Source organism: Strongylocentrotus purpuratus, unplaced genomic scaffold, assembly GCF_000002235.5.
Source record: "Strongylocentrotus purpuratus isolate Spur 01 unplaced genomic scaffold, Spur_5.0 spur5_scaffold_16, whole genome shotgun sequence".
Taxonomy (NCBI): domain Eukaryota; kingdom Metazoa; phylum Echinodermata; class Echinoidea; order Camarodonta; family Strongylocentrotidae; genus Strongylocentrotus; species Strongylocentrotus purpuratus.
Genome location: NW_022145601.1, coordinates 24,351,106 through 24,369,050, shown reverse-complemented (window position 1 = coordinate 24,369,050; position 17,945 = coordinate 24,351,106). Strand labels below are relative to the sequence as shown.

Sequence of the window (17,945 nt, the reverse complement as noted above, 5' to 3'; positions counted from 1 at the left end):
AGGACCTAGGATAGAACCTTGTGGTACGCCATGTGTAATAGAAGAAAAATTGGAGCAATTATTATTATAAACTACATTTTGAGATCTATCAGAAAAATTACTTTCAAACCAAGATGACAGACAAATTTGAGTGTTGTTCTAGTTTCCGAGTGGTGAGTCAACGTTAATTACGATATCACAAAAATAAATTTAAGTCCCTATGCACTCAGAAAAAAGAAAAGAAGGGATAATAGCAGACATTAGGGAAGAGAAGAGAAAGAATAACTGCTTTGTCATGACAGTGTACTAATTTAACAAACGAAAAAATGTGTCTTTAAGATACTCTAAAATTTTCTACTGTATCAACCTGCTTAAGATGACTAGGTAATTTATTCCATAACTCTGCCGCTGCCAATTGAAAGGATCTCGCACCATAGATATTTGTTGATATTGAGGGAGGAATTAACAAGGATTTTGACTGAGAGTGAAGGTTTCATGCAGGGGATATTTTGTTATCAATTGTTGTAAGTAATCAGGCCTAATCCTGGATTCTGCTTTTTCTGTCCTTCGGTTGTATTCTGAGCACGATTTTATCTCTGATAGATTTTATATTATCTTTATAAAGTAATCAGTATTCTGAGACCACTTTTTATCTCAGATTTTATCAGTCATTTTATCTCGAGCTATTACTTTTTGCATGCCCATTAGAGTTATACACGTGATGCACGCAGCTTTAACACTAGCGCACATCCCATTTTATGTGAAAGATCAAATAAAAGTGGAATTAGAGCGGATTATATTTTATCTCTTGGAACCATTGTAAGTGCAAAATGTATTTTTAAAGTATGCTGCTTGTTAGGTAATCAAAATGAAAAAAAAATACTGAGTACCAATTATATTTCTCAAGCGACATACTTGTAGGGTGATCCAGTTGTATTTCAAGAGTTTTGTTGAATAATGTCATACTTAAAATGATGCCTTTAATGGTGTTCAAAGTCCTCTGAAACTACCATTGTCATTATTCCAATTTTCTTCCAGGCTTGAAATCATCAGCAGACCCCTTGACATTGTCTACAACCCAACAGCAATGGACAGAGTCTCCAACTTCTTCAAGGCCGAAGGCAGAGGCAGCAAGGGTCTCGGTTCAAGAGCCTCTGAGCTCCAGCTGACTAAGGCTGCTCGAATGAGGTACGAGGAGCTGAAGATTCAGACCAAACAAGAACTCGCCTCGACCGTGGACTCACTGCTAGAAGGAGAGAAGCAGGTTTGTTTGCTTGTTCATTTTATTCTCAAAGGACATTTTTCAAATGACTATTCTTCTGCAGACTTGAGCTTTACCAGTAATATAAGAAAAAGAAAATCAAGATGAGAAAGAGAGAGAGAGAGTGAGAGCAAAACAGATAGAGAGAGAGTGAGAGAGAGAGAGAGAGATTGGGGGGGGGGGGGAGGTGGAAGGACAGCTAAATTATAACTAAAGTACAATATATTTACCTTACTACAGATATGTAGGTTTTGTTTGAAATTTACTATGATGTGTGGTCAATCTTATTTTATTGCAGTTTGGGTTCAGCTTTTTATGACAGAATGACACAACCCTCTTGCTTAAATAAAGTCATCCTCCTACAATGATTGTCAGCTTGGAAATATGTTAAAGGGGGTGTAGTATGGCAAATACTTGATTACCTGTCAGCTCATGCTAGGGTTCTCCTCACGCTTCGGTTTCGCATATGTTGCACGCACGTGATTGCTGCGGTCGCATCCTCCATAGTCGTATTATACCCGATTGGCCCTGAGTCGGGCCACGGGAAGGACACGTAGTCTCGTCATGCTACATCCCCTGTAAACGTGTACATGTAAATGTCTATACACTGTATTTAAGGGGATTATGATTTCTCCTTACAATTTTTTTCATATTTTTCTTTAATTATAGACTTCTGAAGTAAAGAGATGGGATATTCACTTTGACATCTCAGCCCCTCTCATCATCATCCCAGACAACTTCCTCAACAAGGATGCCACACTGGTGAGTAGTTGAAGTGACTCGGTAACATTGCCTCAGATTCTGAAACAAAATCTTGGATTTAGCTCATGCTGCAATCATAATTATAAACCCTCAGGTCAGTCAGGAATCCCATGACTTCTACAAGCCGATCGCCTGTCTGATTATCAAGATATCTATGCTTGGAAATTGAATCAAATTTTGCATTTTCCTAACGGTTTTTATAACACTGTAGTCTATTGGGGAAAATGAGTATGGTAAAACCAGTCACTCAAAGATTTTTACTTTTTTGAGGCACTTCATGATCATTTTGAAGCACAATTTTTTTAGGGCTTCAATATTACACCATATCACAGACACTGATCACACTAGCGCCATGCATCTCTTATTTAAAATCGTTAAACGATGCCTTTAAGACGCACGCCATCTGCATAATCTACGGTTTGACTGCAATCTGAGTCCAATCAAATTATGTGCAGAAATTGTAATATTATTTGGATGTGAAAATCTATACATGTAAATTGGAATTCCTAGCTATTCATAAAATTAGGGAAGACTGGAAATAGGAGTTTCCTTATTATCCGGTCAGGGAAGATTCAGAGAATATTCCTTGAAATCAAGGAAATATTAAGGAATTTCGTTGACCCCAAAGTGGACAAAATGTTGTCCAAAGAGCATATCCACTTGATTGGAAATTATGATTAAAAAAAAAAATTAGTATTACATGTGTGCTTTTTTTTCTCTCTCTTTAGCCAGATGGCTTTGGCTAAAAACTGATCATTCACTTTTGAAACATCTTCAGGGGAAAGTCAATTAGGTTTTTTAACAAGATGCTTGGAACCCCTTGAAATCTTCATGTTGGGATTTTAATAGTCATATAAATAGTGTAGTCAACATTACAGGTTATTGCAGGAGTTATGATCACCTACTTGTACACCGTACATCAAAGTTATGTCAGACCAATTTTCAGCTCGTCTATTGATATTCAGAAGAGAGTTAACTCTGTCTAAAAGTATGAGTTAACGCCCTTCCGGCTTTCAGCAGACGATATTTGTATTTCCTAAATTCAAATACAATTTGCTTGTTTTTAATTGCTGCATTCAGGTTGTTTTTCTAATAGGCTTTGTATGTGTGTTGTATTTGCTAGGTTGTTCTTGACTTGGGTAGACTACAGCTGTTCAGCATGACAGCCAAGGGACGTCGCTCTAAGAAGAGCGAGAATGAAGCAGAGCTGTCATCGCCAGGAGATGAAGGTGAGAAACACACCATCTTTAAAGTTCCACCGCACTACTTATAGCTACTTGCCCCTCTATATAGCAAACAGTGTCTAATCGTTGCCTGTTCATCCCCAATGATCCCCTTTTTTTATGTTAATTGAGAGCTGATTAGATGAGAAAACCACCTGTCAGTGACAATTCAGGGAGGTCTAATCCCTCCTGGCCAACTAGTGCAGAGGGGCTTTAAAGGCCTTCCCCTTTTACATACAGGTGGCTTACGTACAGATGACTCAGATGATTTACTTTTGAAAGTGATTTTTTTTTCTTTTTGTTAGTACAATATCTGACTCTTCACCTACAGGAAGAAATCTTATTAAGCCCCACTGCACTACTTATAGCTACTTGCCCCTCTATATAGCAAACAATGTCTAATCGTTGCCTGTTCATCCCCAATGATCCCCTTTTTCTTATGTTAATTGAGAGCTGATTAGATGAGAAAACCACCTGTCAGTGACAATGCAGGGAGGTCTAATCCCTCCTGGCCAACTAGTGCAGAGGGGCTTTAAAGGCCTTCCCCTTTTACATGCAGGTGGCTTACGTACAGATGACTCAGATGATTTACTTTTGAAAGTGATTTTTTTTTCTTTTTTTAGTACAATATCTGACTCTTCACCTACAGGAAGAAATCTTATTGAGCCCCACTGCACTACTTATAGCTACTTGCGCCCTCTACATAGCAAACAATGTCTAATCGGTGCCTGTTGATCCCCCATGATGCCCTTTTTCTTATATTAATTGAGAGCTGATTTGATGAGATAACCACCTGCCAGTGACCTTGCAGGGAGGTCTAATCCCTCCATGCCAAAATAGTGCAGAGGGACTTTAAAATGCATTGTATTTTGGTTATTTTCTTTGCAATGTCGAAGAGGTCATGTGGATGAGCCATGCATTGATGAACATTTTCAGTTCAACTTAAATTGCCAGCTAAATAAAAAAAAACATTTAAATCTCTCAAGATGATTTAGATGATGACTTCCTCACTCCTCTGTCGACTCCACCCCACGAAGCATTGGACTTTGTGCCGACCGATGCCAAAATAGATTCCATGACAACGAGCTCTGGGATTGATGTAGCTGATTTTGATAACAGTGCCATCACTGCCGAGGCTCTCAGGGATAGGATGTACGACAGGTAAGATGCGATCTGAAGAATTTCTTTTTATTATCATCTTAATTACCATTACAATTAGAAGCATCATTATATATTAATCATCATGATCATCATTGATCACATCAACATCATCTTCTTCATCAGTGTCATCATCACCACCATCATCATCATCATCATCATCATCATCAACATCATCATCATCATCAACATCAACATCACTATTATCATTTTTAACATCATCATCATCATCATCATCATCATCATCATCACCATTATCAACATCATTAACATCACTATCATTATCATTTCTAACATCAATATCATCATCACCTTCATCATCATCATGATTATTTTCATCAACATCAATATTGTTACAATATTGGTCATAACTTTCATTATCACTATCTTCATCAACATCATCTCTATTTCCATCTTCATAATTATTATCTTCATCAATGTTTGATATTTTAATCATCTCAATCGTCATTACTATCATTAAAATCATTTGTCATTTTCAATGCTGTAGTCATAGTCATCATTACCATCCTCCTCCTCTTACTCCTCCTTCACCTGAGCATGGGGATTTCCCCTTGGACTCATGGACCCTCCCTCTGTTGGTCCTTTAGGCATATTGCACTTCTCCTGAAATATATTCCAATTTAAGATTCAATATTTCTGAATTTGAAATACACAGTGTAGCCTAATTTGTTGCATCTGATAATCCTTTCAATAGATTTTCAGGTGAAGTCTCGACACCTGAAGAGTATATTGAAATTTGCGACATGAGCAAACAATCAACTATCCCTTTTCCTTCCAACAGATACACACTGGACATGTCAGATCTGCAGATCCTTGTTGCCAAAGGCTCCGAGAACTGGCGCACAGCCCACTCCAGAGGGCTTTGTCCCTTCCAGGTCCTAGATAAGTTCTCCATCTCTGTGAAAGTTGAGCGCCGTCTAACCTTCACGCAGGATCCTCAGTGGCCGAGCATGTTGATGTCTGGGAATCTACCAAGTCTATCTATTCATATCAATGAGAAGAAGGTAAGTTATAACCTCGTCATCTTGAAAAAGTTTAACTTTTTCTGTTTTCTTTTGATTTTATCAAAGAACTGTTTAAAATATGATATTTATGTACTGTATATCCCCCAGATTCCTTGATTTTTCCGGACTTATTTTCAAAAACAAATGGGTGCAAGCCATAAATTTCTTTACAACAATTGAAACTTCTCCAAGGAAACATAACATTAAATAAAAAAATACATGTATCTTGTTTTGAGTGCATTGTGCATACACATAGAAATAGATGTTGAAGACAGACATTACTAATGTTTAGTGGGTTATGAGGGGAAAATGTGATTGTCTATTTTTGTTCCGTCTTAATATAAAAATGATCCCTATATATTCGCTTTCACTCCTATCACGAGAATGTTTGTTATATCTATTTTTAATTATTTTGTTGCCTGTTTTAGATTCAAGCGCTGAATAAATGCTTGAAGCTCATGTCTGGATCCAACAACCAATCAGGGGTTTCCCCTGCAGGGTATTCCCCTCCTTCCGACACCGAGTATCCAGGACCTCAGGGTAGAACACATTATACAAGGTGAGAATTATCACTTTTTTTCTCGTACAGCAATGCCATTTCATAAGAGTCATAATTACGTTTGCAATTACTTGTAATTCGTCTACGTACTCTAATTCTTTCAATGAATTTTTTGTTGAATGTAACTTTTTTTTCCATCGAAATCGAAGATCTTTCTTGCTGTCAACATATGAGATCACTAAAGCTAGGCAAATATTGAATTTACAATTTTGCCAGTGGATTGTAATGTATTCATCGTCAACTCTCCCATTCATTTTGTACAAAAATATAATTAATTTTTGTTTTCTCCAAAGTGACTTCTCCACCTTGGGGCACTACTCAAAATGATGGATAGCATATTATTATAGGTCCTCTAGAAATAAAATATCCTCGAGAGTAAAACATTTTGGAAAACTGACATTTTAGTCAATTCATGCGTTGGAACAAATGGGAAAATTGTTTCATAAATTTCTTCACCTTTTTGTTTCATTACATTCAAACCTTCATTAGTGTACTTCTCTGATTTTTCTGCATTAGATTTGATTTAGTTTGTTATGAAGGTTGGATGTCCCTTTAACCTTTGAAACATTATTTTCCACAGTCAATCAGATTTTGAGGCCACCATACAACAGAAATCCCAAGCCTTACTTGAGGAATCCAAGCTCCTGGAGATGCAGTTCTCTGTCGACAAAATGTCCCTAGCCATCCATAGCAGAGGTAATCATTCCAGTCAGGCTTATTCATTTACAAAAAAATATAGGCTACCTGTGTAGCTACACGGAACATTTTTATTATCCTGTGTTGAATGAAACAGATTGCATGCACTAGCTGTGAGGTCAGTAAATGGTGACACTTTTCTTCTGAAAGCGTACTTTTGTCTCATTTCTCCTCAAGCACTTTTTTGTAATTGTTTTTTAAAGGTTATATTTCCATATTAACTGCTTAGGAAAAGAATTTACAAAGTAACGCACATACAAAGTAACAAAACATATAAATATATTTGATAGATAGATGGTATTAAAACAATAAAAACGATTTAATGCATGTCATTAAATACAAAGGATGCTATGTTAATCTACAGTAATGAGGAGGATACCTTAGAAGCATTATGCTTGTGAATAAGGTTCCTTTTTCATAATTCATTTGTTACATTGTCTATATACAAAAGAAGAACAATAACGGGTGTGTAGAGCAGCCAACCAACAAGTGATGATATTAACGGTGGTCTCCATAATGACCTTTTAGTAGAAGTGAACATTATTCAACTTTTTGTACATAAACATGTATACTGTTATGAACATTTTGTAAGTCTTATGTCTCTTGTAAGATATTATGATAATCACCCCCCCCCCTCTCTCTCTCTATCCCCATATTAGGACGTTGTATATCTGAGTTCCAGATATCTCGAGTGCGGACAGACCTGGTCAAGCGTCCCTTTGATTCCTCCATCTCTCTGAGTGTTCACAGTCTACTTGTTATTGATGCTCTTCAGCAATTTGGACCAGACTTTGAACTTCTTCTTGCCTCACATAAGGACCTCAGGTAAAATACTCCTCCTTCATTCCTTCTTTCTTCCAGTCTGTACATATATGTAAATTATTCCTACATGCATCCCTGTGTGGCTACATGTATTAGTGCTGCATAGTAATATTTAAATATAACTAATTGTGAGAATCGTCAAATAATTTTCATTTACAGTGATATATAACTGGGTAAAACAGAAAGATTTTAATGTATGGGACTGAAGCTGAGATGTAACAAGCTTGTTAAAGCAGGACTGCACTATTTGTAGCTACTTGCGCCCTCTTTATAGAAAACAATGCCTAATCGGTGACCATTGGTCCCCCATGCTTCCCTTTTTCTTATGTTAATTGAGAGCTTATTTGATGAGATAACCACCTGTCAGTGACCATGCAGGGAGATCTATTCCCTCCTGGCCAAACTAGTGCAGTGGGGCTTTAACCGGGTTATAACCAACCCTGATAATCGTCCAATGATTTTCAATTTACAGTGATATATATATATATATATATATATATATATGGATAAAACAGAATTTGAATGTACATGTATGGGACTGAAGTTGAGATGTACTGTAACAAGCTTGTGAAGAAAACTTCTGATTAATATCTTGCATCCTTTAAATCTTCCAAGTACACTGTACTACCTCACACAAAATTTTGAAACAACTTACACCATCTCTCTCTCTCTCTGTGATGTCACTACAGCATGCATGCCCCTAGTGGAAGCATCGTGGACAGCGAAGCCTCCACTCCTAGGTCCCTCCGATCACCCACCTCGCCTAGATCACCTGCCTCCCCCGCAGAGAAGATGATGGAACCAACCTCACATGCTGAACTGGCATCTGCCATTAGACAGATGGGGGCCAATAGCAAAGGGGGTGAGTAGATTAAAATATATTGATTTGTATATGTAACTACACATCTACTACAACTTTAGAGATAAAGATTATATAAAATCATTATTAAATAACAAGTTTAAAACCTATTTGTATTTTGTTTAATGTGTATATCACAACAATTACACAATTTTCTCTTTTGCATTAAAAATCAAACATAACTATTTGTATGTATTATTAATTAATTATTATTATTTATCTATATCATTGCAAAATATTGAGGATTGTGAACCTCTCATCACCATAAAGATAGAGCATATCACTGCTTTTTTTAATCACAAATGTAAAGCCCCCCCCCCAGGAAAAAAAGGTAGTTAAAAAGTAGTAATGGACCCAAAAGGTAACCCTGTGGAACTCCACACTTGATTTAATTGTGCTATGCTTTGATATTCTGTACATGCAGGTAACCAATCAGGCGCGTCATCCCTTGCCCCGCCTGCTCTCTCGCCCTTTGACCCTGTGGTTAATGATAAGGAAGCGCTCATCCATGTGGAACTACAGCTCATCAATGCCGACCGTCCATCAAACACCAACAATGAGGGTCCCGTGCAAGTCGCTGTCATTCAGGTCAATAGCTTGGATGTCATAGGTAAGACAGTACTTGAGCTTTTAAAAAACAATGCCTTGTAATAAAGTATAACACCGCAAAAATGATGTTCAGGTATACAGTGTATTTCTATTTCAGTATTGACATACCCTTATTCATGGGTCCCATTAAATTTTATATATAATTAGAAAGTCAATCAAACAGTAACAGCAAATGAAAGCAGAAAAATGCTTGTAGATTTGTGAATTTTAACAGAACTGAGATGAGCAATAAGAAAGTTTTGCTTTTTTAAAAGTCATGATGGGAAAGTGACATCCTAGTAGACAACACTTTCCAGAAGGCATATAGAATTGCTCAAGATAGGAAAAAATGTTTTGAATATGTTTGTGGAGCCAACGTCCTTAGGGACACGGTGACAGCTTAGCTTAGATGGGAATAATAGTATATTTGTAAAGCGCTTAGAGACATTTGTATTAAGCGCTATATAAAAATTAAATATTATTATTATCTCAAACTTTGTTTTCTTTCTGACCAGCTAATCAAGAGACTATAGTAGAGCTCCTGTCCTTCTTCCAGCAAGCCTTCCCAGAAGACGAGAACAAACCCAAGCAGTCCCCTGAAGATCCATCCAGCTTCACCAACTCACTCTTACGGGAAGCAAGTATCATAGAGGTACAGTCTTTCTACCGTTGTACTCATGATGTCTCATTGAATTGTGTGGAAGCGTCATGGTGTAGTGATTCTGACTCTCGTCTTTCAACCATAAGGTCGTGAGTTTGAGTCCCATTCTAGGACGTTAATTCCCTTCAGCAAGAAATTCATCCACGTTGTGCTGCACTCGCAAGTATATGGGAACCTGATAGGAATTTATTCCTTGAAACGCAGAGTGGGTGACAGCTGCTCTGCTAAAGCCAGGGTTATTATGCCTCATTATTGTAGAGCGCGTGGAGCCTTATACAGTATAAGAACATATAATTATTATTGTTAATACATTATAAACAAGAAATAATGCTACGTTCCAGTAAAAAGTCTTTATTTTGTGTCCCCCTGTGACAAAATCTAATGGGGAAGGGTCATTTTCATCTGCATCAGATTTATCAAATAACTTGCTGGACTGCTGTACAAATATAGAAACATATGAAAAGTTCAGAAGTAATTTGAAAACATATCTACTTACGTCTTTAGATCTCATGATTATGAACCAAGTACACCATTTCAACTCCTTCTGTATTCTGTTCTGTAAAGTGCATAGAGACATGCTATTATGTCTATGTGTTATGTACTATACAAAAACACTTAATTATCATATTACAATATGTTCATGTATATCTACGGTTCTTTACTTTTCTCTCATGATTGCATGTATAGTTTGTTTGTAAATCCATAGTCATGCAGTTCTAAATTAGTCTGTATCTGGTCAGGAGCCTTTGAGGCTAAACCATTCAGAAAATTATCTAAAATTATCCAAAAGAAGAAATTAACTTTTCATGAAATTCAGAGGCTCAAACTTCTCCTAAATGTATGAAAAGGAAAGAAAATGAACCTCTTGTTTGCGAGTATAACAAATGAGTATTTAATTTGTATATATTGTTCCTGAATAGATATAAGTAAGTCCTGTAGTCATCCTAGAAGGCTAGGTGTCCTAGTCCTAGTGAGAAAGCTGTCCAAGTACACATCTCTTTAGCATTTGAGATGAAAACTTATAGCTCAAAACACACGACGTAGTTTACCCAGATTTTTTTTTAAATCTAAAAGAATGGCAAATGGGGATCGAAAAAGGTAGCTGCGCACATCAAAGGTCCTTTAATGGCATACTCACTCTTTGTGTGTTATACAGTAAGATACAGAAATATGAAACATAGAACGCTTGTACGTCATTAAAAAAAACAAAAAAAACAAACACTGGTTTGCAGGGTCACGTTAACAAACCTTTACCCTTCTTATCCTTTTCTACCTATCCAGCCTTCCAACAGCCAGACACCAACCCGTACAGAGATCTCAGCAGACTTCCGCTGCCTTAACATAGTCATGGTCAGGGGCATCATGGGAACCAAGGTCAGAGGTCAGAAAGTTGCTACAGCCACTGTGAGTGAGGCTCACGTACATGCAACTCTAGGTAAATATATATGGTCTACCTGGAATATGTGAATTAATCACACAAAGTCTTTTTGGGGGGTCTAATTTTAGCAATACAAAGAATCGGGCTAAGGATTTAGAAAGACCAAAAAATATTGCTCCATGTAAATGAAATTTAAAGAAATTACAGTAGCCTTTTGTCTTCATCTGTTTCACATCCTGTTTATAATTTGTACCAATAAAGACAATGAATAAAAAACTCCCTTTAGAATGGATGTACTAATTTTGGCTTCAAAATTCATAATTACATACATCGTAATTTCGTTTAAAACACATTTTAAAATGTAATCATGTACAATCTAAACACTGCAATTTGAGTAAGCTTGTAAAGTTGTACAGACTATACTTATCCTGAGTACCCTGTGTATGTATGAAAAATTTGTACCTGTGATCAATATACTTAAGAATGACTTGTATCAATAGAGCTAATTTTGAACATGTTCTCTTTGTATTCTGATACCAGGTGGGGAGATGAGTGTGGGAGGGTTTCTTGGTGGTCTCCAGCTCTTAGACTTAACGCCAGAGGGCAGCAGACACCAAAAGGTCTTCAGTGTCGGACAAGACCCAACAACAACAGGCCAGAAGACTTCTCTTGAAAGGGATTCAGTAATGAAACAAAGTGACCAGACGGACCTGTACAAATCTGCCCTGGATACCTCGAGATTTAGCACGATCAAAGACACGGAAGACAAGGAAGTCAAGGAAGACAAGAAAGGCAAGGAAGTGCTGAGAGCCTTCTCCTTTACTTTCAAGAAAGGAAGAGACGTTGAGAACGCAACAGCTATGTCTCTGGGATCACCTATCAAGATACAAGTTGGTGGAGAGGATATTGATGAGCAGTTGAACCTGTCGCTTCATCTTGCATCCCTCTGCTACATCCATGTCCCTCGGTTTCTCCATGAAGTCACCCTCTGCATGGACGAGTTTCAGAGCTCAATCGCCAACCTTGCAAACTCCATTCAGAAGGCAGCCGGCGATGCAGCCAGGGAATTAATACAGTCGCAGATGCCTGACCTTGTCACGTCCTTCTCCCCAAGTATGTTCAACACCATGATGGAGTCTCCTGGGAAAAGAGGAAACACCTTTGGAGATTCATCCATGGACATGACTGACTCACGTATCGGTGCTAAGTCACACACCAGTATGAACTTCGATATCGTCATGGAGACGCCTGTAATCATCATCCCAAGGACAGCATCCAGCTCAGAGCTCTTGGTCGCCCATCTAGGAAAGATCAGCTTGACCAACAGCGAGTCTTCGGACATCAGTCGGGACATGGACATCGAGAGCACCTTGGGACTCGACCCAAATCCGGATATGACCCGCCTCTTCTTGAGGATTCAGAACGTGAACCTCTTCTCCTTCAACCACGAAGACACAAACGTGCCATCGGAGCAGAGCGTAACCAGCATCAGTTCGGACATCATGAGCGCTGCCTCCGGACCTTATTCAGGGACACCTATCCTTCACAACACTTCTCTGGAGGTCATCGTGAATCAGATCCCATCGGAATCTGGTCCACCGGTCATGGATAACAGCATGGCATTCCCTGACCTTGAGGAGAAAGAACCTCTCGACCTTGACCACCACTCCTCCACCTTGCAAGTTGTAGGTAAGGTGGTCACCCACCTGAAGGTCATTCTGTCCAAGCATATCTATGAACAGATCCTGCAAACCCTGGATAACCTGACATATGATGAACCAACAAAGGTACCCTCCACTCCTGTTAACCTAGAGAAAACTAAAGGCAGAAAGTCAGGGATCTTCAATGTCAAGGAACTAGAGCCGTTGGGGACACAATCAAAGACACCTGGGTATCGTAGAACCACAGAAAGTACACCCATCCGACCTGCTGGAAGTAAGCTCCCGATGAGGATATGTGCGAACTTTGCCATGCCAGACCTCTGTATTCAAATGCGGGGTGACCTCAGTGATGGCGATCAAGGCATCGTCAATGTGTGCTTCTCAGACTTCAGCATCGATTACGAGAAGTCTACTCCAGCCGCGACGTCGGTCACCATCCTTCTGCAGTCTCTGGTGATTGAGGACCTCCTTCAAAGCCCCGACTCCAAGCATCGCCAACTCGTAGCATCTCATGGTGGCACCAGACGCTCTGGCAGTGGCCCGTCATCCAAGATGGTCCACTCCACATCGTGTCCATCAGTGACGGCCATGCCGGCGATGTCGCCCATCAGACCCAGCTCAGTGCCTTCGGAACTAAACAACCCTGATCAGTATTATGCTCCTCAGTACAGTAGACAAACAAGCAGTAGCAGCCGGGGTATGTACCCTTCCACACCACCTCCTTCTCTGAACATCTCCTTGGAGGACATAAACGTATCAACAGATACAGTCCCTACCAGTGATGCCCTGGTACAGATCAGAGTTCTCCTGGTAGACAAGAAGAGTCCAGAGTACGCTACCAAGTACAAGAAGGTGAGGAATTTGAATGGTTAAGGATTAGAGAGGTTAATGGTTAATGGTTATAGAGGATAAGTGACAAATTTATTTCAAAACAAGGCCTAAACTGAAGCTAACTTCGATTCAGCTTACCTGTGCATATGTGTGCGTACAAGTGTGTCAAATTTTATAAGGCTTCTGACATGTAGAGTGTATTCAAACTTGTAGTATTGCTACCTAAATTGATATTTGGAACTGATGTTTTGAACATGGGTGTATGATGTGACCTAATTTCATATTTTGCTTTTATTTTGTGTTGTGTATTAGTTTGTCCCTTTGTACTGCATGCTTTGCAATTATTTAGTCATTGTGAGATGCAGTGAACCACTTGATTGGTCTACGAAAGCATTCAGTGAGAGTCTGCTGTTTCAGCACATTTCATTAAATATTTGGTGATGCTATTGTTCAAATATATTTTTTTTAAATTGTACAGAGCAGAATATCTCTGTTCTGTTTGGTCCCCCTTTAACATGTGTTAGGTGATTATTTGACCCGATGTTGTTTGTTGTTCTTTTATTTTCAATAAAACCATTATCAATCAATCAATCAATTTGATCACCATTAATTTCCTTACTTGTGCAGACCAACCAGTTTGTTGATGTTGAGTTCAACCAGCTGGACATCACCATCAACCAGCAGACTTGGGTGGTTCTCCTGGACTTCCTGGGTATAGGTAGCTCACTACCTAAGGACAACGTCCAACAGGACACTCCAACCAGAACCAGTGCTCCGCAGAGACAGACATCTGACGTACAACCACTGCCAACTCAAGTAACAAGTGAGTAGTTGCTGGCCGATGGAATATATTAGTACATCATAAAGCTACATGTAGTCTTTAGTTCTGGGCCTCGTCTTATAAAGAGTTGCTATCGATCTGAATCAATCACAAGTTCTCCAATTAATCAACATTTTATAGTCTCCTATCTCTTATATACGTAGATGCGATCGCGGCTGTTACTTAGGCGGGGCTCATGTCCCTAAATGGCACTTTAAGAGAAAGCTGATTCTAAATTGTTTTTAGTGAAAATTAGAAAAATTTGGCCCTTGTCTTCAGATTTTGTGTAGAGGTTAAGGATGGAAAGTTCCTCTCTGAAAGGTAAAAAAAAAGAAAGAAAGAAATTCAAATTACAGTGCATGGAATTACATCATTTTCTATACAATCCTTCAAGACCTTTTCATGCTGGTTAGGGCAAGATATATTTTTATTAAGAAATTAATGTTGTGTTTTCACTCAATTGTCTGCTACTGTAGGTGTAGGTGAACCAGAAGGTAACAACATGGAGATGCAGGTGCACCTGGCATCCCTCTCTCTCATCCTCAACAAACCTGACTACGAGCTCGCCAAGGCCAGCGTGTCAGAGGTCAATGCTCACATGACCAACATGGAGGGCAACCTAGAGGTCAAAGGTCACATGGGAAGCATGTCGGTGCTGGACTTGACCCCACACGGAAGGCTCTACAGGGAGAGGTTCACAACGAAAGGAGAAGAGGCTCTCAGCTTCCATATTTTCAAGTAAGTCACAGAGGAATATGTTGAAGTTTTAAGATGAACCTTGAGTTCTTGCCATTTGTGATGCATTGTGAAATAAACTATTCTCATTATTTATTTTTTTAGTTGAATTTACATTGAATCATTAAAATGACACAATAGCTGACCCAATCTTGCTGAATTATAATGACAGCACTGCCAACAGATATAGGTGTATGGAACTGCACACCTATGTGTGGCAACAGAAATTGTTTTGAGATGGTTACCGAGCCATTTTTTTTAACGATAGTTTATTTACTAATGCTACTTTTCATGCCTTTAGGTACGGAAAGCCCCGCAAGGATTCTCAAAAGAAGTCTCAAAGAGAGTTTGACATGAGGGTGAAACTGAGGATGTCAACGGTCCGCTATGTTCACACGAACCGTTTCCAGTCAGAAGTTGTGGCCTTTGCACAGCATTTCAACCAACTCCAGGAAGTCCTTGGCACTATGAGGGCTGCAGCTGCAGGGCATGAGGTGAGGATGATGAAGAGGATGAGGGGAAGGGGGAAGGGGAGGGTAAGGGGAGGGGGAAAGGGGAGGGGAGGGGTGGGTGAGGGTGATGATGATGATGATGATGATGATGGATGTTGAGGATTATGATGATGATTGTAGTGGTGATGATGATGATAAAGATGGTTGTGATGATGATTACAATGAAGACAATAACCTTGGTAATACTGAAGATATCATGATAATGATTGTAAGCATGGTGATGCGATGCATGATTGTGATGGCGATGATGGAAATGATGATGATAATGAACTTCAACCTGCCTCAAAATGTCATTTAACCATTGAGGACAGCTGCTGGAAGACACCAGGTAGTCTATGGATTTTATATTTAATGAGTTGATTTTAATGACGGTTACTGAAAAGAAGTTAGTTTTCATTATTTTTCATGTTATTGTACGAGTTGATCAGGTTACGTTACAATGTTTGTCATATATGTCTTTGACACCTCAGGTATCTGTTGAACCAACTCGTACATCTCGCATCATGCTTGATGTCCAGGCTGGCTCTCCTGTCATACTAGCCCCCGTCAGCTCCCAGTCCAAGGACCTACTGGTCATCAATCTTGGTGCCCTGACCCTACGCAACCAGTTCCTGATGTCTGGGACACCCGGAACCATCATCCACAAGACCACTCCTCCTAAACCTCGCCCCGAGGACCCTAAGCCCTCGGAAGAATCCTCCAAACCTGCCAGAGAAACACCACGGAAGGTGGCCACAGCTCATGGTCTAAATTTAGAAGACAGTCCTGGACTTGGCCTAGGAACTGCCCCTGGTGTCTTGACACGAGCCAGCACAAGAACTGCAGTAATATCTAAGTCCAGCCATGGACCACAGTATTCATCAACGCCAAAGCATTCTCCAAGAGTTGCTGATGAAGCGAGTGAAGCGGAAGTGGATGCCAGCAAGAAGGAGGAGAATACGAGTTGTCTTCTAGACTGTATTCAGATCGATCTTGAAGACATGGATCTTTACCCTGCAGAGCGGGTGTCTCCTACAGACTTTGATGTGTCTGATGGAACAGCTTTGATCTTTCCGTCTTTCATTGTCCAAAGAAAGGTTAGACTTCTTATCTTATCTTTAAGTGTTTTCATCTCTTCTTATTGATTTTCAATGTGTATTATCATAATTCTTAGCATTATTTTTGGTTTAAAAACAGGTACCCCTACCTCTTGAAAAGCACAATGTGTACATGAATGAGACCGATTTTTGTTGTTTTGGGTTGCGACTACTTCATTTTCGTAACTCAATTTCCTTATATCCATTAATTACTGTACTAAAATCAATTGCCACATGATTGTGTACTCTTGAATGCTCGGTGTTACTCTTTTGTTAGATTTTTTAGAATTTCTTTTCGTCATTAAACGGAACAAAAGATTACTTGTGAGAATACATATTCTTGTTTGTGCTCTGATTTCATTCACAGAGCTAAAGAATTATGTGCATCTTTGTGAAAATCTATTGAAATTAATTGCCAGTAATTTGACCTGGTTGTATGTCATCCTATTACCAATTATAATGCTGTTTGGTTTGGTTCTTTTCTTTGTAGGGTGGCAAACTGTTGAAGCAGACATGCCTTCTGAAACTGCAGGTGGACCGTAATCTGGACATTGACATCAGAAGGACAGGTCAGAGCGCAATCCCGTTTTTTTTCTCTCTCTTGTAGTCCGATGCATATCTATCAGTGTCGCAATTTGTAAATCTTTACCCTAAGTCAAGAAATCATGAGATAATGTATATGAAGTAGTATCGAATACGTTTTCCAATTCTGATTACAAATCATAGTATACATATGCACATCATAGTATGGTAACATAGACAAAAGTTCATAGAATGAATACACTGTACAATGAACAGATACATTGTAAATGCATGTTAATATGCACATATACATGTAGTAACACGACAATACAATATATGCAAAATACAGCAAGTATATTTAGTACATGTAATTATGCTACTTTTATATATCCCTGTAGTTCCAGACATGGAAATAGATGGTCTGCTCTCATCGGTCCACTGCTGCCTGGACCTCTCCCAGTACCAGCTCATCCGTGGGTTCCTGGACCACAATCTGGGCGAGCCTCTGGAGGAGTTCCAAACACTGCCCCGCCCTTCCAATCCCGAATCCCAGACGGTCCTCAGCGGGCAGACCTGCACCAACATCTCCATGCATATCAACCTTGTCAACGTGACCCTTGAACTCCTCCTCCAGCATGCATCTGACCCTGTCGTTGGTGTCCATGGTAATGAGTCTGAGGAGGCAGTGCCCGAGAGGTCGTTGGGTCAATTCAACTTCATGGAGTCCAAGTTCTCGTTCATGAGCCAGTCCAACGGAGCCAAGACGGTGGACTTGGTGTCACATGCCATCAGAGCGTATGATACCAGATGGAAAGGT

The 17,945-nt window shown here is 39.4% G+C and overlaps 1 protein-coding gene across 1 annotated transcript in view; it reads left to right on the top strand.

Annotated features, from left to right (window-relative positions):
• The window catches only part of LOC115924718 (vacuolar protein sorting-associated protein 13D-like), a 45,601-nt gene that overhangs the window by 3,000 nt on the left and 24,656 nt on the right, over positions 1-17,945 (top strand). Inside the window, exons 5-23 of the mRNA XM_030987486.1 lie at positions 1,018-1,243; positions 1,910-2,002; positions 3,126-3,231; positions 4,212-4,386; positions 5,186-5,408; positions 5,837-5,967; positions 6,548-6,663; positions 7,323-7,488; positions 8,175-8,347; positions 8,769-8,954; positions 9,448-9,584; positions 10,875-11,028; positions 11,512-13,484; positions 14,091-14,286; positions 14,760-15,021; positions 15,320-15,512; positions 16,001-16,606; positions 17,097-17,175; positions 17,527-17,943. Of these exons, the coding sequence (XP_030843346.1) occupies positions 1,018-1,243; positions 1,910-2,002; positions 3,126-3,231; positions 4,212-4,386; positions 5,186-5,408; positions 5,837-5,967; positions 6,548-6,663; positions 7,323-7,488; positions 8,175-8,347; positions 8,769-8,954; positions 9,448-9,584; positions 10,875-11,028; positions 11,512-13,484; positions 14,091-14,286; positions 14,760-15,021; positions 15,320-15,512; positions 16,001-16,606; positions 17,097-17,175; positions 17,527-17,943 (5,612 nt within the window). The remainder of the gene's footprint in view (positions 1-1,017; positions 1,244-1,909; positions 2,003-3,125; positions 3,232-4,211; positions 4,387-5,185; positions 5,409-5,836; positions 5,968-6,547; positions 6,664-7,322; positions 7,489-8,174; positions 8,348-8,768; positions 8,955-9,447; positions 9,585-10,874; positions 11,029-11,511; positions 13,485-14,090; positions 14,287-14,759; positions 15,022-15,319; positions 15,513-16,000; positions 16,607-17,096; positions 17,176-17,526; positions 17,944-17,945) is intronic.